The sequence below is a fragment of the Dreissena polymorpha genome, chromosome 2 (assembly GCF_020536995.1).
Source record: "Dreissena polymorpha isolate Duluth1 chromosome 2, UMN_Dpol_1.0, whole genome shotgun sequence".
Taxonomy (NCBI): domain Eukaryota; kingdom Metazoa; phylum Mollusca; class Bivalvia; order Myida; family Dreissenidae; genus Dreissena; species Dreissena polymorpha.
Window position 1 is genome coordinate 120,600,649 of NC_068356.1, and position 26,685 is coordinate 120,627,333.

The following is a 26,685-nucleotide window of genomic DNA, read 5'->3' on the forward strand; positions in this document are numbered from 1 at the left end:
CAGAATGTTTATCTTGATGAAATCTGGGTTGGGATTTTATTTGGGTCATCTGGGGTCAAAAACTAGGTCACTAGGTCAAATAATAGAAAAACCTTGTGTAGACATTAGAGATCAGTTTTTATCCAACCTTTATGAAATTTGGTCAGAATTCTTGATGAAATCTGGGTGGGATTGTATTTGGGTCATCTGGGGTAAAAATCTAGGTCAAATAAATAGAAAAACCTTGTGTTGACAATAGAGGTCACAGTTTTCATCCAATATTTATGAACTGTGGTCAGAATGTTTATCTTGATGAAATCTGGATTGGGATTGTATTTGGGTCATCTAGAGTCAGGAACTAGGTCACTAGGTCAAATCATAGAAAAACAAATTTTCTTAAGTAAAATTCATTTTAATTATTAAATACTTACCTGTTATCTCTAGCTTACCCCTTTCCAAGGGAGTTATTTCATCCGGAAAATATTCAAGCGCTGGGAATCGTCCACCTCTATAAGAATCCAAATCAGGTTAAACATAGTACAATGCAACCTAACAGGAAATCAAGAACCACAACTCATCTTTCCTTTACGCAAACATAAAAAGGCGATGAGCGGGGTGGGAGGTGGGACTTACCGATAACAGGTAAGTATTTAATAATTAAAATGAATTTTACTTAAGAAAATTTGTTTTAATATCATAAATACGTTACCTGTTATCTCTAGCTGATTTTGCAGCTGCGGCGGGAAGGTTCGCATATTTTTTCCCATCACAGCAAAACCCATATAGAGGGTTTACAGCCAGAGATAGTAGAATCAAGTCCTCTTATAATCTTTGTTAGTACAGTATAGTACTTAATTCTCGGATGGCACCAGTGTACTTACGCCATAGAAGAAACTACAGTTTGAGCCACTACAAGAGGACCCAACTTATACAAATTGTCTTGTTGGCACTCAAGAGAACGAAGATAAAAAGAGGAGAAGGTGGTCGGATTCCTCCAGAAAGCAGCTTGAAGCACTTCAGATAGTGGGGTCTGATTAATATAAGCCCACGAAGCCGAAAGAGCTCTTAATTCATGCGGTCTTATCTTAAACAGGGATAAATCCCTCGATGAAAGAGAAGAATAAGCTTTCCTTATAGTCGAGGCTATCCAACGAGAAATAGAAGCCGCAGACACATCGCCCCCCCCCTTTTAATGGAATGAAAAGTCTCTTGCGAGAACCTCGAATAGACTTTACCTTTTTAAGGTAGAACTTCAAAGCCCTGACCGGGCAAAGGAGTCTATCATCATCTTCATGTCCACAAGTTCTAGATAGACTTGGAACTTTGAAGGGTTTGGAAGCCATAGAGGGGAGTTGATTTTTAGCAAGGAATCCTGACTGACACAACAATGTAACAGAACCATCAGAAGAGTCAAAACGAAGATGACTATCCTCGATAGAAAGAGCATGAATTTCACTTCTCCGTTTGGCTGAAGCCATAGTAAGAAGGAAAACGGTCTTCCATGTTAGGAATTGTAATGAAGCCTGATCAAGAGGTTCATAGGGAGCCTTAATAAGGGAACCAAGCACACAAGCTAAATCCCATTTAGGAGCAAGTGTACGAGATACAGGACGACTAAGTTCCATAGCTCGAACAAGTTCTGAAATAGCTGGATCAGCACAGACTTGTGAAGACTTAGTGAAAGCCAATGTATGCGAAATCATAGATCTGTATCCTTTGATGGAACTAAGAGAAAGTTTCTTATCATCAAAAAGATAAATGAGAAAATCCGCTATTCGTCTAGCAGAGGGATTGAGGGGATTAATTTTCCCTCGAAAACACCAATTGGAGAAGAGTTTCCAACGAGCATCATAGACTGCTCTGGTGGATTTTCTCCTTGCCGAAGCAACGAGGGTTGAAGCCCTGACAGAAAAACATTTCTTCTGCAAAGATTGCCTGATAACGGCCAGACGTGTAAGTGGAACATTTTTGGGTCCGCATGTAGTCTGCCGCTTTGAGACAGAAGATCTGACCTGTGAGGAAGATTCCTGGGATAATCGTACAGGAGACTGAGAAGATCGTTGAACCAAGATCTTCTGGGCCACCAAGGGGCAATCAGGAGTATCCTGCAAGAGCTCACCCTGATTTTTCCCAATATTTGGGGAATTAGAATGGGTGGGGGATAGGCGTAAGCGTCCAGTTGGTCCCATGCGAACGAAAGCGCGTCGATTGCCCACGCTGCTGGATCGTAAACTGGACTCACATACAGAGGAAGTCTGTGATTGTGTCTGGTTGCAAATAGATCGACCAGGGGATAACCGAACTTGAAAAAGATCTGGTTGGTCACTTCTTGATGAAGTGTCCACTCCGATGGAAGTAACTGGTGTTTGCGAGACAAACCATCCGCCAGGGCGTTGAGGCGACCTGGTATATATTTTGCCAGCAGATGAATGTTGAGTGTTTTGCAAAGAACAAGTAATTTTCTGGTTTCCAGATACAGGGATTGAGAATGTGTTCCCCCCTGTGCCTGGATGTAAGCCACCACAGATGTGTTGTCTGTTGACACCATCACACAAGAGTCTCGAAGATGTGATTGGAAATGAGATACAGCTAGAAATACTGCTCGCATTTCTAGATTGTTGATATGAAGGTGAGATTCCTGATGAGACCACAACCCTGAAATTATCAGACTGAGAGGTTCCAGGTGAGCACCCCACCCTTCCTTGCTCGCATCCGTTATTAGATATAATGACGGTTGCGGGGGAAGAAGGGGTACTCCTGCCAACAGAGTCTCCTCGTCTAGCCACCACTGAAGATGAGACCTTAAGGAGGGAAGGATTGGAATCTGTGTTAATAGATTGCCTGGAGACCATTTCCAACAAGCTGAGAGATAGTGCTGAAGAGGACGTAGGAAGAGACGTCCCAACTGCACAAAGTCTGCTACTGAGCTCAGGATACCGTTGAGAGAGAGGAATTCTTGAGCTGTTATATGAGATTGGGACAAAACCCAGTTGACCTTCATCAGAAGGTCTGATATACGTTGAATAGACACTCTGACCCGATTGATGTGGGTCAAGAAATTCATTCCCACAAACGTAAAGTCCTGTGAAGGAATGAGGTCTGATTTGTCTGCATTGAGAAGGAGCCCTAACGAGAGGAGCTCCTTCCAAGAGAATTCTAGGTTGTACAGAAGCAATTGACGATCGAGCTGGTGTAAGAGCCAGTCGTCGAAATACTGAAGAAGAATAATCTCGTGAACTCTGAGGTGTGATCCGACTGCCGACATTAGTTTGGTAAAAACTCGTGGGGCTGTCGCCAACCCGAAAGGCATAGACCGGAACTGGTAGACTTGGCCTTGAAAGGCGAATCGCAAGTACTTTCGGTAGTTGGGATGTATAGGAACATGGAAGTAAGCATCTTCCAGATCCAAAGACACCCCCCAGTGCAGGGGTTTGATGGATTCCCGTATGAAAGAAGGAGTCTCCATTTTGAAAGTTGGTTTGAGGAGATACATGTTGAACACTTTTAAATCTATTACTGGTCTCCAGGAACCATTTTTCTTTTGAACAAGAAAAAGACGACTGTAAAATCCTGGAGAATAAGGATCTTGAACCCTTTCTACCGCCTGTTTTTCCAAGAGCCCGAGAATGGACTCTGGAATATGTGGATGCCGAGATACCAGCTCTATAGGGACGCGAGAAAGTGGAGGCCTTTTTTCGAATTGAAAAGTCAGGCCTTTTGTCACAAGAGAATGAACCCATGCGTCTGAAGTAATTTGAAGCCATCGATTTGAGAAGTGGAAAAGTCTGGCCCCGACTGGTATTTCTGGCATCGGAGGTTGTGGCGGTAGAAAGGGAAGGGACCTAGGGCTGATAAGCAGGAGGTGCGCCCCTGCCGGTAGAAGGTTTGAAATTCCTCTGTCCCGGCTTGGGTTTGCCCTTTTTCCCAGAATCTTTATTAGAAGACTTGTGTGACAAAGAAGGTCTGTTATAGGAAGACTGCCTATTAGGACCTGACCGTGGATTAAAAGAAGGCTTTTTAGAGAAAAGGTTATTTCTCTTAGCCGTCTTGAATGCTGGAACTGCTGGTGGCCTAGAAGCAGGATGCTTAAAGACCCCTTGGCGTTGTCCAGAGTTGTTTCTAGCTAAAGAAGCATGAAGTTGGTCATCCTTGTCAGCTGTGATTGCTTCTTGTATCCTTCCACCAAAAAGAAACCCTGATGTGAGAGGAGCTGTTCTGAGCGAGTTCATACCAGGTTCCAACAGAAAATCTTTAGGTAAAGAAGTAAGGATAAGATCTCTACGAATCCTTAGCATCTCGGACATTGAAGAAGCAGAAGTGTGAGATAAGGCCAGTGTGGTCCGTGAGAGATGAATTAACAAATCACGGAGTTCCTCCGGAACAGATTCCGACCAATCACACACCATTTGTAAAATTGTCGCTAGCATGAAGTCAATTTGGTTAGTCAAACCTAATGATCTACGTTCCCTCATTTCCCAAGTTTCCAACATTGAAAATGGAACAGAAACTGAATTGGAACCACTTGGCATTACAAGAGATAGCTTGCTTATGTCCGGATCTGGAACCGGAAGTTTTGAAAAATCCAACCCAGATGTTGCATGTGGTACAGGAGGTTTGTAACTTTTACTACCTTCCTGGTGTTTTGGATCAGCTAGTTCCTTAGGAATTTTCCATGTTTCTCCTCGTTTTGGAATAGTCTTATTAGCTGATTCCAATGATTGAAGAACAGATAGAACAGTAGAACCAATGGGAAGTCGTGGGTCAGGACGAGCCGTCGACTTAATAACCCTGTTGGGATCAAATGTACGAAAAAGTTGTTCTGTCACAGAAATCGTCGCATTTGAAGACAGTTCAGCAGGTCTTGGACAGTAATCTTCACCAAGAGTACGAAACATCAGTTCATAGATCTGACCAATCGGAGCTAAATATTGATCCGTCTCAACATTAGATTCTGCATCTGAATCAGCCTCACTCTCTACAACACCAGCGGTTTGTATAGAATCAGCAGGAACAGAAGTGAGAATATCTTGTACCGGATTGTAATTGTCTGGTAACAGCGAATGATCATCCCCGACGTCAGTAAACTGATAATGTAAACCGGAAGAAGGTAAATTATCAGCATTGACCGGTACAAAATGTCCCGCTGAATTCTGTATCCATAGTGTATCAGGATTCGACAGGGTAGCTGTAGGGAGTACACGACTAGATACTGTAGATGATACTCGTGGTGTTGACACTGACGCCGTAGTAGTGAGATGAGCTCCTGAAGATGCAATACGTGTGGCAGTCAACGTTGGAACCGACACATTTGGCATGGAAACATGCGATTCCATAACGGAACACGATGGTGAACGACTATACGTATGGTAAGTCCGATGCTGTCTACGTGAACGTTGCCGACGTCCTCGTTTCCTGCAATGTCGAGATCTGGATCGGCTGCGCTGTCGAGATGTGGATCGGCTGCGATGTGATCGAGATTTTTTGGAATACCGTCTCCGTGAGTGACGACGTGATCGCTTATGAGCGCCGCGACGATGATAACTGCTCTTGTCCATACGTCGTAAGCCCACAAATCGCAAACCGCACATTTGTTATTAAATGTGCACCCGGTACATGCCAAGCAAGTATCGTGGGAATCCCACCTTGCTTTGATATGACCACAAGAACCTCTATCCTGTAAGTTCATTCTGAAATAAAAGAAACAGAAAGAACCTACAAAAAAACAAATTAATGATTATAAATTCAAATAAAAAGTTAAACCACAAAATGTAAACACAAAGAACGCTGTCCAATTGACCTCAATTACTTATTGGGGAATAGGCACGAATTCCTCGTGGTTCACGTGCTCATGACGTCATGTACATGAGTGACGATGCAAACAAAGAAACCCAGCAAAAGCAGAAATATGACAATTACTGCAACAAAAAGTATAGAAATATAAACCGAATGATACAAATAAAAGATAAATAAACTTTATCCTTTTAAACTCCGCCAAAAACACAGTGAAAAGAACACATAAGTCCTGAGCCTAAAATAGGCGTGCACATGGTTTTATCCGGAAAGGAAAGATGAGTTGTGGTTCTTGATTTCCTGTTAGGTTGCATTGTACTATGTTTAACCTGATTTGGATTCTTATAGAGGTGGACGATTCCCAGCGCTTGAATATTTTCCGGATGAAATAACTCCCTTGGAAAGGGGTAAGCTAGAGATAACAGGTAACGTATTTATGATATTAAAACATTGTGTAGACAATAGAGGTCATAGTTTTCATCTGATCTTAATGAGTCAGGTAAACGATTCAGGGCCATCATGGCCCTCTTGTATTGATTTCTCGGGCAATTTGAAAAATTGCTCAGATCGGTGAAACACACTTTTTAGCTCACCTGATTGCTCAGGTGAGGTTTTAGGATTGGTCTTTGTCCGCTGTCCGTCCGTCCGTCCACATTTGGTTTGTAAACACTCTAGCATTCACATTTCTCAAGCATTCTTTATCAAAGTTGCTGAAAGATCTCAGTCAAGTTTGATAATGAGCAAAATCACAGAATTATAGCTACAAATAAATATCTCTTTAAATGCAAATTATCTAACTCAAATCTGTGTGACTTCTGCAGTGAAAACATTGAAACTATAGAACATCTTTTTTGGGAGTGCAAACACATCCAGCCTATTTGGAATCAATTAATATCTTGTCTTGAACAACAGCAACTAAACGTTAAACTATCTTTCTTAATTGTAAGTTTCGGAATTAACTCATTGAAATCAATAGACGGTAATAATATTGTGAATTTTATGGTTATATTGATGAAATATTTTTTTTTAAACATGAAGTACAAAAAACAAGTACCAAATTTTAATTGTTTTGTCCATAGTCTTAAACTAAAAATCCAGATTGAGAAAGAAATAGCCCTCAGTAATGACACATTACAAATCTTTGAACAAAAACGGAATCGGATTAAATTCTCATAATGTTTTGTCCACTTTTATACATTTCACTCTAATGTTAGTTTATCTTTCTAAAATAGTTTTTGTTTATTTTTTTTTAAACATGAAGTACAAAAAACAAGTACCAAATTTTAATTGTTTTGTCCATAGTCTTAAACTTAAAATCCAGATTGAGAAAGAAATAGCCCTCAGTAATGACACATTACAAATCTTTGAACAAAAATGGAATCGGATTAAATTCTCATAATGTTTTGTCCACTTTTATACATTTCACTCTAATGTTAGTTTATCTTTCTAAAATAGTTTTGTTTATTTTTTTTCAATCTGACAAGATCATTGTGAATATAAAACAAAACACACAAGTCCAGTATGCTTTCTTCCGACTTTATACAACTCATCATTTTTCATAACTATTCCTCTGTTGTTCTTTTCTTTTCTCTCTAAAAAAATATATATTAGCATATCTTGTATAACATGTCTGAACTTTATTGCTTTGTACAATCACTATGTTGTATGATCATACACATGTTTACATTGTATGTATGATATTGAATAAAAAAATAAAATAAAAAATGCCGTAATTATTGCCCTTAGATTGTCCAAATTTTCATTATATTATACAAAATCCTTGTAAACACTCTAGAGGTCACAATTTTGTTTCAGAATTTATGAATCTTGGTCATATTTATTTTTGTAAGCAAAGTTTGATGTTTGGTTAGGGGGGTCAACTCAAAATATAGGTAACCAGGTCAAATCTTACAATAATAAAAACACTCCATGCGCCAGAGTTTTGGTTCAATAATGATGAAACTTGACCAGGATGTTTGTCTGGACAATATCTAGGTAAAGTTTGACATTTGGTAAAGATTGAATGAACCGACTCCTCTCAGGTGAGCGAACTAGGGCCATCTTGGCCCTCTTGTTGTATAGATATTAGGTCACAGATAAGCCGGTGCAGTCCGAACAGGCTAACTATGAATAGCACTTTGGCTTTTGAAGTCTCGTCTAAATGAAAATCCAGTCTAGGTGGAAAGGATTATTCATCTCAAATGCAATTGTTCTACTACAGACTGACATCCTCGTCTTCTGCACGTCACCCAAGCTGAACCTAAAGGGTGGGCCGGCCACCCAGGCCCTGTTGAAGGCGGGGGGCCAACAGCTGCAGACAGACTGTGACAGGCTGTACCCCAAGGGCATCAAGGAGGGCGAACTTGCCATCATAGGCGGGGGCCAGCTCAAATGTGAGCAGATCTACCTCACCACTCTACCTACCTGGAAAGAAGCTAGCAGCAATGGATGCAAAGTAAGTAGTGTCGGGCTTTGTTCATGTAATCAATTTGAAGTTTTAATACCCATATGTGTCTTTATCAGTCAATGAACTATGATTACCTTTATTTGTTGTAATTATAGAGCATGATTGTAAATGCCCATCCACCACAAAATTATGTTATACTATCATTTCAATGAATCAATTGATAAGGTTTTGTAGGTCAAAAAGCCCCAGTTAAGCTAAACCCTAGAAAATGTTAACTCGCCATTAAACCAAGGAATGAAAAAAATCTTCAGTATATCATTCTTGTACTGTTTGCTGCATAAGGTGCTGCGAGATTTCATGCTGGAGTGTTTGCGGAAGGCGGACCGACATTCCAAGAAGTCCATTGTGTTTACGAGCATGGGCACAGGTGGTTACCTTGGTTACCCGCGTGAGACGGTGGCCAGCCTCATGTACGGGACTGTGGTGGAGTTTGACAGCAGCTATACGGCAACCAGTCTCCAGGAGGTCAACATTCTGCTCTACAGCAAGGACACCGACACAGTCAAGGTGGGTACTGGGAGTAAGACTAAAGATATTCCCCTAATAGCATTGGAAAAGGTGTGCGGTGGCAGTTGTACGGAAGGTTTCCCCTAATGGTGCTAAGATAAGATGGGAGTATACACAAAAGCAATCAAGAAGGGTACCTGGTATGAAGTTTAACAGGAAGTTGTATTAAAGCTTTGTATTGGACAGCGATTTGATCAAATGCGATCGGACACAAAGATAATCTTGATGAGTATGGAATTACTTGAGAGTGTATTGAAGAAATTTTTCTGATAGGGATTGTATAAAATTAGATAGAACACAAATACAACCAAAGATGTGTGGGGAAAAATGAGAGGAATACGGAAGCTATTCCTGGTGATTTGATGAGATGAAATGCGACACAGCCACAATAAAGGTGATATTTAAGTTTCAAAGTTTCTGGATGAAAAATATTTAATGTCAGGTAAATATTTATATAAACTGTACACTATTCGCAAAGACAACTAGAATGGTAAAAAAACACATACTTCTAAGTGTACAGGATATATATTTATTTTAGGGAACATATCTTTAGTTGTTTCGACATCAACATAAAAATTTATGTCTTACATCAACATAACAATTTATGTCTAACATCAACATAACAATTTATGTCTTTCAGGCCTTTGAGGAACACGAGCGTATGCGACTGTATGGCAGTGCTAGTCAGGGACCTCTCTCAACAGGTGACTATAGGCTACATCCAATTTCTATTTTATTCCATTTCTATTCTTAATAAACCTACATATAGACTATACATGTTTTAAAGGATCTGAACACACTCTTGGCTGTTAATCAATATTATGTCTCATGTAAAGAAACAATCAGTATATGTGCAGCATCATGAACAAATGGGTCTTATGCCATTCACATAAGCGTAGTCTGGTCAGGAACTACTTGGTCTATTAATGAGATTATTAAACATAGCCTGATTTTTCAGCAGACAGCAAAGCGCCTGACAAGACTGCAAATGCACAGGCTGGGCAAGAGCTATGCTGGCTACTTATGGCATATGTCCTATTTTTGTAAAAAGAATTAGTTTAGCATTCAGTTTTCTGTTGTTATTTTAGAAGGCTGGTTTTTGTTAGTGGAAAAAGTATTGTGATGCATACAGGCAGTTTGTTCTTATTCTCTTTTACCTGAGACTATCTATTATATAATCTTTGTAGGGATTGAAACATTGCGTTGTTGTTGTTCTATTGCAGATTTTTTGAATGGTGGAATGAAAATAGAGCTGGTTGTTGAAGATCTATCAACACAAAAGGTAAGAAGCTTTATCCAGTCAGGGTTTTTGTAAGATTCAGGGAAGGGGCTCTAGCCTTCAAATATTATAAAAATATGTGTCTGAAAACCAAATTTCAGATAACTTACTCATAATGTAACTGAAAGGTGTAAATTCTATATTTTTTTAAAAACTGCATCAATGAAAGAAATTTTCTGAGGTGATTTAACCCGTCTACACTGCTAGAATTAAAAAATGCCTTGCCGGTGACTATTCATATGAGTATGCTATTTGTACAGGTAAGTTCACCATAGATTGTCATCTGTTCTGTTATATCTAAACTGTGAAATGTACTATATTTTACTGATTGTGAAAACACTGACTGTATAATAGTGGAGCCCTCATAGTTTTCCCTCAGATGAAATTTAATCACACATGTCCAAATAGTGTCATGTAAAATTTTGAAAGCTTCTCCATGCATTAATGCTCAGTAATGTTGATTAAAATAAAACAAGCCCTTTTTGTCTGGATATAAGCAATTTGGTCTATGAGTTGCAGAAACCCCTGTTTCACAATACCAGTCATAATTTCTTAGTTGTAGAAAAAAAACATCAAATTTTTTCTTCCATATTGGTGTATTGTTTTGTTTTCCCAGGTGGATTCCCTGTTATGTACGGTGTCCTCTGATATGAACCTCACCCGCAGTGAAATATGCAAGTCTCTCCTACAGAATGGTGGACCATCTCTCCAGGTAAGGCAGAATTGCATGCCTTTTAAAATAGATGTTGGCTGTTCTGCAAAATTTGATAGATAATTTGCCCTATGAATGTCCTTTGTACACAATGACAGATCATCTTGTCGAATGGAATGTGCATAGAGAGCATTTGTTGAGAGTGCTTTAGTGTTGACTAAGCAAAAACATATGATTGCCAATATGTTAAGTTATTTAGAAAAACTGTGATGCCTGTTGGTCAGAGATGTATTTCTGGACATGTTATATTTTGAATCATTTTCAGCATGAAGATTTTTATGCCCCCGGATCGAAAGATTGGGGGCATATTGTTTTTGGCCTGTCTGTCTGTCATTCATTGTGTGTGTCCCAAAACTTTAACCTTGGTTAAAGTTTTGCGATAACTTTTGCAATATTGAAGATAGCAACTTGATATTTGGCATGCATGTGTATCTCATGAAGCTGCACATTTTGAGTGGTGAAAGGTCAAGGTCATCCTTCAAGGTCAAAGGTCAAATATATGGCTTCAAAGCGGCGCAATAGGGGGCATTGTGTTTCTCACAAACACATCTCTTGTTCAAAATTGCTTCTTAAGAACATAATAGCTGTTTTTTAAAGAAGACCACACCAAATTAAAACTAGAAATGGCGCAGCCGTGGCCGACGCGTATCCCCACGCCGCAGCTTTTGACCCAGGGGTCAGATCAAAATTCCAAATAGTGCACTGTCGCACATATGCTCATAGCTACCAATGAGCTTACGTTTCAAGGTTCTAAGGACGGACAGACAGACGGCGGAAATAACCACATAATTCCCCCCCTCCAATTTGGAGTGTGGGGATAAAAACAGAAATGGACTATGGTCTTTACAGAATACCATTGAAATAATTAGAATACTCTTTAATCAAAATAGTTTTTTTAAGTCGACTATAACCTGAATGGTACGAGCTGTTCTTCTCACCCACATGTCTGTATTTGCTTCTAAGTAATGCTCTGGTTAAGGTAAATGTGCAACATTGCTTTTTCACTATTTCCGCTACAGGTATTCAATTGAAACTTCACACTTGTGTTCGGAGTCATAATGTGAGATAACTGACTAAAGTCCATATTTCTGGTCAGCAATTTTGCAGATTTATACCTCCTTTCTGTACTTAAAAATTTGGTTGACATAAAAGTGCGAGATCTGTATGCCACTGTTTCTACTTCAGGTTTTCACATGAAACTTCACTTGTGTGTTCGGGTTATTTTAAGTTACTGACAAAGTTTGCATATTTTTTGCCTGCAATTTAGCAGAATTATTCCCCATTTTCCTACTTTGACAATGCTGGATATTATTTGTGTTCAACGACTTCATGTATCTATATATTTACTTACTTGCATACAGCAAAGACTTATTTCTGTAACTACGACATAAATTCAATGAAATCTTAACACATTCTTTCGGATCCTCATGGGAGGTCACTGACCAAGAAACATAACTCTTACCTGCAGAATTATGCCTTTAAATCAGGGTTCCCAGCCAACCTGAAAATCTTGGAAAACCTGGAAAAATACTTTTACTTTTTCCAGTCAGGGAATTTGGGAAAAAATCAGGGAATTTTGTTTGGTCAGACTTTCCCGACTTGTGTTGAGAAGTCCATACAATTAAAACAGCAAATCGATTCCTCTGCTTGGCTATGGTGGCTTTGTAGTATACATGTAGCTTAGTTATGTCTGCAACTGCTATTTATTGAGGGTGTCTAAAACAAGAAATAGGGCGAAATTATGATCCTGGGATTTTTATTTTCCATGAGGGAAAAATCAGGGAATTTTGTTCATAAAAAAAGCTTGGAACCCTGCTTTAAATGTACTTTGTGTACTTGGAAATTCAGGTAAGCATTTGTTGCCACACCTCCTATACTTAGCTGACCTAGCATGGGAATGCATTTTGGGTGCAGTTCTGTCAAGGTGCTTTTGTTTAAAATAGATAAATCATTTGGCTAACTTTAAAAAAAAAATAGAAAAGTGTTTCAGCCTGAAATTTTGTTTTTATGTACAATGTACATGCAGACCAGGGGTTGGATTGCATTTTGGCCAGTTGGTTTTAGGTCATTTAAACTGAAAATAGAAAAAAAAATCCACTTAATAACTTGAATTTAGGAGGTATTGTGCTGTAACTGTGTGTGTAGTGGCTTACATGCAGATATTGCATTAAAATTAAATGAATTCAGCTAAATTAAGTGGTAATTAGTTGTTGTAATTAGTTGAAAATCAGGTTTCTTGGCAAAATTACATATTTAGTTATACTTTACCATTTTTCAGTTTTATGTTTACAAAAAACTGAATGACTACCACAGTTATTCAACTTCAACGTCTTTGGGATCATTACATTCGATGACTGACTGAAAATTAAGATTATACATCAAAGCGGAAGAATAATCGAGCGCCTCAGCTTGAGCCAGCTCTTTTGGAAAATTACAAATTAATAAAATGTTCTTGCTTTACAGAATGATTGTAAGCAGAAGTACAACAATGAGCTTCAAGTGGGCAAGATTGCTGATATCTCTGGAGGCAAGCTGCCTTGCAAGACAGTGTTCCTGACCGTACTGCCAAGATATGAGGAGATGTCTACTGCTGAAAAGGTACTGGCTTTGTAGTTTGAATTTAATATGGTGAACTTTGTTAGATATATTTGGTGTAAACTGCTTGTAACAGATTAATTAACATTAAGACATCAAAAACATGGATGGAATAATGTGATTTAAAGCATTTGTTCATCTGTTTGTTTTATCTCCAGCAGCTTACTTTTAGTACATTGTAATAATTAAATGAAATGAATCTCATATAAACATTAGCTATGTCTATTAGCATACATGCCATAAATTTTCAGACCGATTCCGGGACATTGAGCTCAATTTTCCGGGACATTTGCCGATTTTCCGGGACATGTATACATATAGCGATATATAAAGACATATATTATGCATTTTTTGGTACGAATTTTTTGTCTCATCGTAAATTGAGTACATTACTAATAAATATGTTGTTAGCATCTAAAACGATTTTATGCATCGTTGATTATCACAGGCATTAGTATTTTCTTAGTGTACAATCTCCATCGTTAAATCGATCTTTATATGCCATTTTTGCCGAGTCACAATTTATTTTCTTTAAAGCCATCGTGATGAAATGATGTAAGCGGCCGGTGCGCCTAGCAACATAAAATCTTTTAATATATCTGCCTAATAGGCGATTCGAATTATGTTTTATTAGTATATGTTACAGTAATTGTTTCAATAATTAATTATCTTAAAGACGACAAAGATACACATTGTGTGTTGTTGTTTTTGTAATTTAATCTCGCGTAAAAAATAATGTTTTGATATAACCAAATTATGCATGAAATGCACAATTTCAACGAGGACAACATCGATGTTTTCATCAAAAGTCTCCGAAGTAACTGTCCACGATTTTATCGTGGGGGAGTACACAATAAGGACCGATAAGTTTGCTTGGAATAACACAGCCACTGAAGCTATAGATTGATATTTACACGGGGTTATTCACGCATGACTAATTTACAACCGCACGAATCTTCAGATATGTGAACAACTCCTTTGCCCTTACGCAGAGGGAAATTATAACGTAGTATATTGAAGCCAATTAACAACCACATTAAACAATGCCGTCTTTTCGGTTTGACTGCGAACATGAGACAATCGATATGATTACAGGACCCCTGTTAATTGATCGATTTTGACACATACATGTAGTGTAGTCACCTATTCGAGTAAGCATTGTCATGGAGACGCTGCAGATTAGTGGGAACACAGACTACATGTACAGTTAAGCCTATGAAAAGGTACATGTATTTATGAATTTTGTAAAATCCGGGACATTTGACAAATTTCCTGGACTGCGGGACACGATCTTCTTTTCCGGGACAATCCCGGACAATGCGGGACATATGGCATGTATGCTATTAGCTCGACTATTCACAAAATAGTCAGATGTACACTCTTCACCTAAATATCAGCGTCAACAACTGCATAATGCTTTTGGAATAGTTACAGTATGCTAAATTTGCTTGCAAAGTAAATTTAATTCACCTAAATTTATTCAGAATCAGAATTATTTTCATGGTTACATTTCTTGTTTTATTTAATAGATTTTCAGCTTTAAGTTTCCATTTAAAATGTTTAAAATGTCCTGTATGACTGCTATATATGTTCAATTTACAATTGTGTGGTCATTTTATGAGGTGACGAATACTTACACTATCAAGCAGAAGAACAGTTGAGCTTGTCTTTATACTGCTCTTGTTTTATATACCTTAATAACTTTAAATTACTTTTTTGACATTTTAATTTTGCGTATACTGTATGTGGCTTACTAAACAGTTAGTATACAACTTTCTAATTGTTATCGGATATTGTTTTGGCGTTGTCCGTCTGTCCCTCCGTCTTTCCGTTCGTCCGGAGCCATATCTTGGAAGTGCTTTGGCGGATTTCATTGAAACTTGGTATGAGTTTGTATATGCAGGGCTCGCGCTGTTGTTCGCCACTTGAGCCATTTGCGAAAATATTGAGAATTTGGCTCAAGAAAAATCCGATTGGAAAATGCTAAAATCTCGTACAATTTCATTGAAAACCGCCGCCATTTTAACCCGAAACTGGTTTTCTATATTTTTCTCTTTGTTTCGATGAAAGTATTCGCAATTTGAACAGTGAACGAAAACCGGTCTGCACCTGTATCGAGACATCGCTTATTGTTATTGAAGTGCACATGGTAGCTGGCCAATCAAAACTGAGTTCGCTTACACATGAAATGACGTTGTTGAATGAAACGTAAAAATGGGTGGAGCTTTGAATACACAGTTAATATTGTCGTCTGCAAACAAAATAGCGGCCGGTCGCAAATGTCGTATTATAAGATTAAAAATGAAAATAAGCGTGACCATAAATTAATTATTTCCAGGCTGACTATCGATCTAAATTAAAGAGTGATAATTAAATAATTAGTTCTATGTCGTTGATGTTACAACTTTCTGCCGATGAAAAGGTGATTATTAATTAATTTGATCGTTTTACTCACACACTATGCTTACTAACAGCGGCGTATTTTAATCAAAGGAAAACGTGAACAACACGCGCGGTTTAATTGCAATTAAAGTTTAATTAAAGTTACGAATTTGTAACACATAGGAACAGTAATTCATATCGTCTACAAAATTTGGAACATCTCATGAAAATCTCAATTGAAGGAAAAGACTGCAAAGATGTTGACTTTAAAGTGATCTACAAACTGTATCCTTGTAAAAAACAGCGCAGAATAATAATGATATAATAATGATACATGTCATGACTTTGTTCTCTGTGTATAGCAGGATTTGTTTGCAATGTATTTTGTGAATGAAATGTATGCTTGTATTTTACATGCCATTCATCATGTTGTTAAAAATGTGCGGTATGAAAATATCTCTATAACTATGAAAATTGTGATGTGCTGTATATTATTAGATGTGACATGTGCTTGTATATATTGTTATTTTAAACAAACAAAAACTGGTTGGCAATAGGCCCAAAACGCACCACAGATAATCCAGGATCCAAAAATTTTTCGGGGGGGCATGCCCCCGGACCCCCCTAGATCTGGGTGGCTCAAAGATATTTTGGGCCAGCGCTAGCCCTGATATGGATAAGAGGATGATGCACGCCAAATGGCATTGTACACCATCAGTAAATAACAGAGTTATGACCCTTGTATCTTGAAAAAATGCTTTTTGTGTGTGTCCGGAGCCATATCTTGGAAGTGCTTTGGCGGATTTCATTGAAACTTGGTATGAGTATGTATATGGATAAGAGGATGATGCACGTCAAATGGCATTGTACACCATCAGTTAATAACAGAGTTATGGCCCTTTGTATCTTGAAAAGATGCTTTTTGTGTGTGTCCGGAGCCATATCTTGGACGTGCTTTGGCGGATTTCATTGAAACTTGGTATGAGTATATATATGGATAAGAGGATGATGCACCCCAAATGGCATTGTACACCATCTGTTAATAACGGAGTCATGTATCTTGAAAAAATGCTTTTTTGAGTGTCAAATACACTGCAACGGCGATATATCGCGGTTGTTGGGGTCCAAAGATCGCGAGCGCGATATATCTGGCGCGCGATATAACTCGAGAAATGTCTAACTAAATTGTTTTGCGGTTAATTTGTCAAATTTCCCCAGTGTTTTCATTTTATATACGGCGCTACTACATATTTGTATAGTGATAATTGCAAACCAATTCTACAATAAACATTTTTCATAACTACATATGTATCTTTATTTATCATAAAAACCAAAATGTAAATTATATTTTTCATTTTCATGTACGATCGCTCGTGAAACAGTTCAAAACAAGAATTCTTGCTGTAAAAAAAAACGTATAAAATATAATTGTGCATATATTCGAATTTACGCTTATAAATAGTCCTTATGAAGGAACTGAAACAGCGTAATGGTAACGATACAGCGTGTTTGAATTATATTTTATTAAGAGGAAATGTCAATGCCACATAATTCGCGAGATACCGCAGTACTTTAGTTGAAATTTACAACGAAACTTTTAATGGAAATAAAATTATCTCAATGTTGTACCCGCTACGAAACTTTTGTTTAGAAATAAATACACCCAAGCCAATTTTCGCGCGCTTTTTATCAGAACAAAGACATTCATGACCAGTACCGAAATTTAACGATTTATATACCAGTAAACTGCCATTATTACCTTTGAAATGACACTAATTGGTTATTTGTTAAGTGTTAAAAACAACCCCAGCCGTGTGTACACAACACTGTCACTTATCGACTTTTTCACGCTTAGTAAGCCGCGACATATAGGGTGTTAATACTAGCTAGAACCGGTTTTTTGCTTAAGTTAGCGAATTCTCAGATTAAAACATGTCATTTAGTGATCATGCTCGTCGGATTTTCGGGAGCCATAGCCAAAGCTGGATATATTGGACAGCGCGATATAACAGTCCGCGATATATCGGCGTTGCAGTGTATAATACTTTTGTGTCCAGAAGCATATTGGCGGGGGATATCAATTCAACGAATTTGCTTGTTATATTTACCATGCCATGATGTACATTTGTTGATATCTTTCAGGATCTCATAGACACACTTCAACGTGTGTTAAAGCTGGCCAATTCCAAGAACCTCCGCTCAATTGCCATACCAGCCCTCGGCACTGGATACCTCAACTACCCCAAGAACATAACAGCCAAGTGCATGTACGACACCGTGCTGGACTGGGCGGCCAACAACCCCAAGGCTTCCCTCAGGCATGTCCGCTTTGTCATGTACAGCAAGGATACTGAGGCACAACAGGTACTCACCATGACAAACACTTGGCATTATACCCACTATCAAATTATGCCCTCCATCAAATTACATATGTATACCAACCATCAAATTATGCCCACCATCAAATTTCACAGGTATTTTACCAAACTTCAATTAAATAAAAGAGCAAAATGTCATTTAAGGTCTTGTGCACTACTATTGCCAATTTGTTTGTAAAATGAAATGCACCCAAGTACTTCCACTAACTGATTAGTTTCTGTCAAACAGAATTAAGTTAACCATCACATTTTGGAAAGAAAAAAATAATTGGTAGACAATACTGTTTTAAATGATCTTACTATTCAAAAGTTATTTTATTTATTGAAATTTTTTACTTTTTCACTGTGGAATGACATTATGACATCATAGAAAAATTTCCACAACATGAACATGTAATAAAAAATTTAATCAATTAAAAATGTACTGTAAGTGGAAAAGCATGAAATGAAAAGAAAATATGTAAGTTTAGATAGATTATCAAATATTCTCTCAATTTTAATAATAGAAGCTGATTAAAAGTGAGGGCCTATTAATGTATGCCCAGCTTCTGAAGTCTCAATGAAGCCCCTGACATTACATTAAAGCCTGTATATTGTTATTGCAGGCCTACAGGATGTGTCACCAGGGCCCGTATTCACCAACCGATTCTTAGACTTAAGAATAAAGAATAGACTTAGAACAAGAAAAAATGTGTTAAGTTTTTGAATATATACAGGCCTCCACTAGAGCTGTAACGATTCACCCTTCATTCGATTCGATTTCGATACCAAATGGTCCGATACGATTATTTTCGATTCGATTCAAATTAAACTATTTGATGCTTATTTTGCAAACTATTTCATGTTTGGTTTGTCCAGAGCATGAATTAATATGTTTGGTATTTGTTATAAACTTATTATGTTGTACATTTAAAGTGTTTAATTTTTAAATAAAATTTAAAAACGCAAACATTGTTTTTAAGTAACAATTTTATTGAACAAATCTTCCTGTGGAGTTATTCTTAAATAACATAAAATGCACAATGTATCACATGTGTTTACCAGCAAAAAAAACAGAACAAAACAGGTAAGTATATAAACAACTTCCAGTTGACTTCTTAACAGAATGCACACAGTTAAGTGAACAAACCAAATGGGTAACTTACGTCAACAAAACAAGTTTTGCAAGTTGCCTTTGCATCAGAACCTTCGCGAAACCCAAAATGTTCCCATACTTTTTATTTTAATGTTGACGGTGCGTCTTATTCGTGGTTGAAGAAGCCATTTTACCGGCTGATGTAATGCTCAGCATGTTATTCATTCATTCATTGGATGCCATATTTGCTATTGACCAATCACAAGACGTATTACAAATGACGAGAACGTTTAGACCACGGATTTGGAAAGTAAGGTTTAAAATGCGGATCAATCGGGATTGCAGTGAATCGAATCGAAATTGGCCGTATAGGTATCGAAATCGAATTGGCGGCGTTGAACCGGTTTTTCGATGCATCGAACCGAATCGTTACATCTCTAGCCTCCACTGGTGATTATGTCATTAATACAATGTTCTATATGAAGAATAATATAGATAGAGATGTTTACTGTAGAGTTTGACTCATAGTTAAAGAAATTCTTGAATATTCTAATTTTAAGAATTTTCTTTATTCTAAGACTTAAGTCTAAGAATTGTTTGGTAAATACGGGCCCTGAAGCCCCTGACATTACATTAAAGCCTGTACATTGTTATGGCAGGCCTACAGGATGTGTCACCAGAAGCCTCTGACATTACATTAAAGCCTTACATTGTTATGGCAGGCCTACAGGATGTGTCACCTGAAGCCCCTGACATTACATTAAAGTCTGTACATTGTTATGGCAGGACTACAGGATGTCTCACCTGCAGCCCCTGACATTACATTAAAGCCTGTACATTGTTATGGCAGGCCTACAGGATGTGTCACCTGAAGCCCCTGACATTACATTAAAGCTTGTACATTGTTATGGCAGGCCTACAGGATGTGTCACCTGAAAGCCCAGGGAAGGGAGGCAAGGTTGAACAGAAACTTCCAGAATGACGGCGCAGCTGCCTCACCATCTGACGATGGAGCAAAGTACAAGATGGTTAAAGATGGTACGCAATTTTCAATTAAATAGTAGACAAACATAGATTGCTATGCATTTCTCATGTTGTTTTTTTATGCTCCCCCAAAATAGAGCATATAGTCGCCGCTTGGTCTGTCCGTGTGTGTGTCTGTCTGTCCGTCCGTGCACAATTTTTGTCCGGGCTATTTCTCAGCAACTAATGACCGGAATTCAATGAAACTTATGGGGAAGCTTCACTACCAAGAGGAAATGTGCCTATTATCAGCGGGTTCTGGTCGGATGATTTTTTACAGAGTTATGGCCCTTTGATATTTTCTATAAAAAAATTCTTGTCCCCCCAACTACTGTGCCCTCAAGACGTTTCCTTTTATCTGAATATATAGTGCAATATTGTGACAAAAAAACCTTTGGGGAGCATCACCCGTCTTCGACGGTTTCTTGTTCAAGTTTGTTTGCATAAGGATTCTAAATGAACAGATTGTACTATGCAGATGTTTTCTATAGGTTATCAGTGTAATAATTACCAATAATTGAATCCCTGATCAACAAGTGTTAACTACCGTAAATCTACGAATATAATACGCACTTTTTTACCTGCCGATTTTTTCTTCAAGTAGGGGGTGTGTATAAAATACGAGTTTAGAGCAGAACAAAAATTTTCCTGTGCAAGTTTTCAACTTAATCGCTGTTATTCGCTTCACGGCAGCCATTTTGAACTTCACCATTACATCAAAGGGGTGCAACAGGGCTCGCGCTGTTGTTCGCCATTTGAGTCATTTGCGAAAATATTGAGAATTTGGCTCAATAAAAATCTTATTTGTGAAAATGCAAAAATCTAGTAAAATTTCATTGAAAACATCCGCCATTTATATCAGACTGGTTTTCTATATTTTTCTCTTTGTTTTAATGAAAGTGTTCGCAATTCGAACAGTAAACGAAACCCGGTCTGTACCCGATTATGAGACATCGCTTGACCTTATTGTTATTGAAGTGCGCATGGTAGCTGGCCAATCAACATTGAGCTCGCTTACACATGAAATGACGTCGAATGAAACGTGAGAACGGGAGGAGCTATCGGAAAATATTGGGTCATCCATGCGCAGACACCGTATACTTTGAATACACAGTTAATATCGTCGTCTGCCTACAAAATAGCGACTGGACGCTAAGTCGTATAAAGAGATTAGCAAATGAAAAAAACAACTGACAATACCCGTAAATAAATATTTCTTAGCTGACCACTATTTATCTTTCTACCGCATATTTACCATATCTGAAGTAAAGAGTGGTAATTAAATAATTAGTTTTATGATGCTAATAGAGTCTATTACACCTGTCTTCCGATTGCCTAATTATATTGAAAGGTGATAATTAATTAATTTTTATTTTACTCCCAAACTAGCCTTAATGACAGCAGCGTATTTTAATTAACTAGATCATGAAAAACACGAGCGGTTTAATTGTATTTTAAGTTATATTACAGTATCGAGTTTGTAACTCGAAAAAAGAAAAAGTAATTCATCTAGACAACTATAAAAACGGAAGTAACCATTTTGTCTTCTTATTACTTTATTATTATTATAATTATTATCGTCCCGAATATTGTCAAATTGAATTAAATGTAAAAACAAAAAACAGCGTCTCTGCTTCTTTCTTTTGTAATTATGACTGCTTGACCCGGATGTCAGCAAGGGGCCCGTGATTTATCGGTAACAATCTATGGTAATATAAACAATAGACAGAGATATTTATTATGCAACTGTCATAACAACAGCACTATAACACATCCCGATCAATATACTGGGGTAACAGATAGTTGACAACACCAAATTGATTTGCTATTTTCACAGCACAAAAATATATTGACACATTTTTTCGGAAATGGCCGATTTCGGACACTGATTTTTTTAGTGCGTATTTTACTCGGATTTTCAATTTTTACCTATAAATTTTGACCAAACTCGGGGGTGCGTATTATGCACGAGGGCGTATTATATTCGTGGATTTACGGTAGTCATTTCATGTGTGTGCTGAAACAATTGGTAGTTATATGATTCAATTAATAGCAAATTTACTATTGCAGTATCAGTGTACAAGGTTATGAGATATGCAGCTTTATATATTACCATTTATAAATACTTGTAAGATATTTGGAATACTGGTATCTAATACAGAAGACTGTACTTTCAACATTCTGCTGCATAAGTTGTGAGATGGTGTGAAAGTAATAAGTAATTAGAAATATCAGAAGTCTTCTCATTTAACTCAAGCTCTTTTATGCAAATGAAAATTTTGTTTACTGGCATGTTTATGAAAATAAAATTTCACCTGACTAGAGCAACACAAAAATTGAACATTTATTATTACAAGAATAAATATTTAAATAAGATTACTCTCAGTACTATTTCATTTACTTTAAAGTCATGAGATAAGCTGTTGACCAAGCAAGCCCTAATTATTGATTATTACTTTTCTAAAGAAATTATATAAGCACCACTATGTGAAACCTAGAATTTGGAAAAGCACAGTTATACATTTACTAGTGCAGGGCTAGAGGGATTGTACTTATTTTGATCACTGGAATAAAGAGAACATGGGAGATGATGGCATACCATGTTGTGTTACAGGTTGTGTGTTGGGCCCAGTGCAGCTGAGTGTGTGTATAGGGGACATCCTGAGTACAAAGACTGATGCCATAGTGAACAGTGTTGGGCCCAACTTTGACATGAATGGGGCAGTAGCCCAGGCTCTTGTCAAAAAGTGTCCCAACATCCTCACAGAATGTCAACAGAAGAGTGAGTAGTGTGGGCACTTATTTCAGTTAGATAAATTTGATTGGATGTCTGTTTTGTTCGTGTCTTTTGTTGCTTGTTCTTTGTGTTAAGATAGGAAAAGCAAAAAATGATTTGAAAATTTGTTTGAAATTTTGCTTTTCGTCTCCCCAAAAAATAAATTTTGTGAATGCCTAAATTGACAAATAGCTATTTGATTTGATAAGTATACAGGGTTGCATCGATCCCAAACTTATGACATTTTCCTAAATTCTTATCAAGACATCTTGGTTTAAACCATCCATGCTTTCTTAATAAACTGTGAAACACATTTTTATTAGAAAACTATTGATTGTTCAGTTCTTAAACTTGCCCCTTTACATCAGAGGGAGACCTTCAGAAGGCCGGAGTTGTGATAACAAAGAGCGACGGGCTGGCTGCACCCCAGGTGATCCATGTTGTGTACCAGGACTCACTGTCGGGCTGGCGGGCCAAAATGCTCACGTGTCTGGAGCAGGCAGAGAAATGTCACCTCTCATCCGTAGCATTCCCTCTACTCGGATCAGGTAAAAAAAACTTTTGTTAGTAAGGTGCTTAAATTTTAACCTTTTACCACTCAGAAATGCTTATTGAATCATTTGCAATCTCTTTTAATATTAAATTTAAGACTTTTCTTACAAGATAATGTGTTAAAGGCTTCATTTCTAACCTTAAGATATTTATAAGCAGCAAACAGCATAAAACCTGTAACTCGCAGGCTGTTCTGGTTTTATGCTGTTGAATATAGTCATTTTGTTTTGTGAGTGGGAAAGAGTTAACTTTTGAACATCTGGTTGTCTGGTACAGTTGGTTGAGTGCTGGACTACAAATCTGAGGATTGTGGGTTGGATCCCGGGCCCAGCCTCAAACTTTTTGTGGTGGTGTAGGTCATGTAATCATTTCAATCATCATTCTATCTCAGCCTCTGATTTAAGTCGGTCACTTTTTAGTTATTGGCATAACATGTTCTTGTTGAACTGATAAACTACCTTCTAAATAATATTACTGCCATGTTAAGGCTGAAATATTGTTTTAAACTGCACGATATGGACCCAAGCAAACAAACAAAAATTTGCACAAGCTTGTTAGCGCTAAACAATTTAATAAATTACGTAAATGTATTATTTGTTACCTAAATGACCTTTCTTTAGTTGAAGTAATAAAATAAGCACAAGCTCTACAATCAATATTCTTTAATAATCTGTTTAGTTCTTCATGCGCAAATTAATAAACCTGTATTAAGTACCGTACATTCGCAGCCATAAGTCTATCTCGGCCATAAGTCGAGGGGTATAATGGGGCTAGAAAAACTTAGTTTTTTGCCTTGACTCTGCCATAAGTCAGGGGGTAAGTTTTCTCAATATCTCAGACACGTTTAAGTGACGTTTTAGTCATGGTTCTGAGTGCTTTTGCACAGACAGTTGACATTTATTTGGATACTAATAATAAGAATATAAAACAAAACATGTAACATTTCTATCATTTATTGTCATGAAAAATATATTTTATTGTTCAAAATCATATATATAAAATCATATATCATTCATTATTTAGAACATATTTATTTCACAAATCCAAATGAAACTATCGGTACATTACATAATCGCTTACTTTTTACAGTTCCCTTAAAATCCATTAAAGTCACTCTCATCATCACTGTTGAACAGTTCCTTAAAAATCACTTTTCACAGTTCACTTAAAATCCCTCAAAGTCACTTTCATCATCACTGTTGAACAGTTCCTTGACTTGCTCATCAGTCGAGGCACTGTCATACACATATGAGTCATCAGACTCCACATTTTCTTCATCGACACGTGTACAAGATGATGACGTAAATTCATCATACAGAGCGTCATCCTCACTACCGTCCATAGAGTTGGATATTCCACACTTGAGGAACGCCCTCATCACCATGTCAGATGGAATCTCATTCCAAGCTCTAACAATCCATTCACATACCGTGACAAGACTTGGCCGTTTCAGATTCCCAGCCTTGGTGGTTTCACGGGGGCCGTTTACCATCCATTCATTCCAGCTGGCACGCACATGACCCTTAACCCTTAAACGGTTTATTTAATGACACATCCAATGGTTGCAACAGTGAGGTACACCCTCCGGGAATCACAGCCTGTCGTGTGCCCTTTTCCCTTAGACGGCCTTTTATTTTCTCTGTGAGATGAGCTCGAAACATGTCCCCCACAAGTAACGATCTCTTATTAATAAGGCCTCCAGGCTGAGAAAACCACACATCATTCAACCACTTATCCAAGATGGTCTCATCGACCCAGCCCTTAGGCTGCACGTAAACACATAATCCAGATGGAAATTTTTCCTTTGGCATCGTTTTCCTTTTGAATACTTCTGCCGGTTTTAACTTAGTACCGTCAGCCAAACACGACAGAATGACGGTGAAATGCGATTTCTTGTTGCCAGATGTTTTGATGACACTGTCTTTTCACCAACCCTGTTCACAGTTGCATTCCCTGGTAAGTCAAAAAACATTGGCGTTTAGTCCATATATCCAATTTGTGAGAGTTCAAACTCAAACTCCTTTCGTTCACGTATCACAAATTGATGAAAGGATGTCACATATTTTTCAACGTCCAATGGCAGTTTCTGGGCGTTGTGGGTTCGTTGACGAAAAGTCAGTCCTTTCCTATTCATGAAACGCGAGCACCAACCCGCCGATGCCTTAAAAACGCCATTCTGGATGGAATATTTGGCATCCTTTGCCAAGTGTAACGCCTTAGTCCTAATGGCATTTCTTTTGACAACAAAGCCACCTTCCCGCAACTCCAATAAATATTTGAGAAGATCAGTCTCTAATTCATCATATGGGCTTAAACGAACAACCCGACGTTTCTGACCCTTAGGTCCATCTATAATTCTATCCTTCGACTTACGCCAGTCACGTACAAGTTTTTCACTGACCCCGAACTCACTTTCAGCAGCACAGTTATTTGATGTTTCAGCAAAATTCTATCACCCGAATCTTGAAGGCATTATCGTAAGCAACACGCTTCCATTTTGGCATCTTGATAATCCAAAGTAGATTGTGTATTTATTACGTCCAATCAAACTTTTTAATAATCAAGGGTGAGTGCGTAATTTTATTATAATCAAACAATGAATAAAAACTTCACTCCGATAAGATCTATTTATTTACGAAACGATTATGCGTTAATTATGTGACAGTTGTGAATAAGTCAACAAAACCACACCTTCATCCAATCAAAAAATATACTGTGTGAAGTTGAAAAATAACGATTGGTTGAGGGCGTATCCAACGATCGAGTAATTATTTTTGATTGGTCAGAAGTAGTTTGTAACAGAACCGCTGTGCATATTATTAGCGGATAACTATTTTAGGCGTGACGCAATAAAGACAAATGATCAAAAGGATGCCAACACTACATTGTACACTTTGATCTTAGCAAAAAGACCGATAAGCGATAATTGGTGGCATAAAGACACCTGCACCTGTTGACAGTTTGTATTTACACGGATTAAATTTAAATGGGTACAAGTGTCAGCGGCTTGATTTATCTACCGGTATTGTTCTTAGTAGACAACAGACGATGTGTCAATGCAACTAATTGCTGTGTATGATTTTCGCCACTTTACCGTATGTCACAAATGTTTAATATTTATGAAGTTATTTATACATGTTTTTATTTGGACTTCTTACGAAGATTAATAA

General features: G+C 37.7%; 1 protein-coding gene across 2 annotated transcripts in view; it reads left to right on the plus strand.

The window, feature by feature from the left end:
* LOC127868755 (protein mono-ADP-ribosyltransferase PARP14-like) overlaps positions 1 to 26,685 on the plus strand; it is a 100,988-nt gene that overhangs the window by 43,190 nt on the left and 31,113 nt on the right. For both annotated transcript variants that reach the window (XM_052410784.1, XM_052410786.1), the window contains exons 10-19: positions 7,991 to 8,224; positions 8,519 to 8,743; positions 9,384 to 9,447; positions 9,967 to 10,025; positions 10,639 to 10,734; positions 13,198 to 13,332; positions 17,854 to 18,075; positions 20,079 to 20,202; positions 22,802 to 22,969; positions 23,332 to 23,511. In XM_052410784.1, coding sequence (XP_052266744.1) covers positions 7,991 to 8,224; positions 8,519 to 8,743; positions 9,384 to 9,447; positions 9,967 to 10,025; positions 10,639 to 10,734; positions 13,198 to 13,332; positions 17,854 to 18,075; positions 20,079 to 20,202; positions 22,802 to 22,969; positions 23,332 to 23,511 — 1,507 coding nt within the window. The remainder of the gene's footprint in view (positions 1 to 7,990; positions 8,225 to 8,518; positions 8,744 to 9,383; positions 9,448 to 9,966; positions 10,026 to 10,638; positions 10,735 to 13,197; positions 13,333 to 17,853; positions 18,076 to 20,078; positions 20,203 to 22,801; positions 22,970 to 23,331; positions 23,512 to 26,685) is intronic.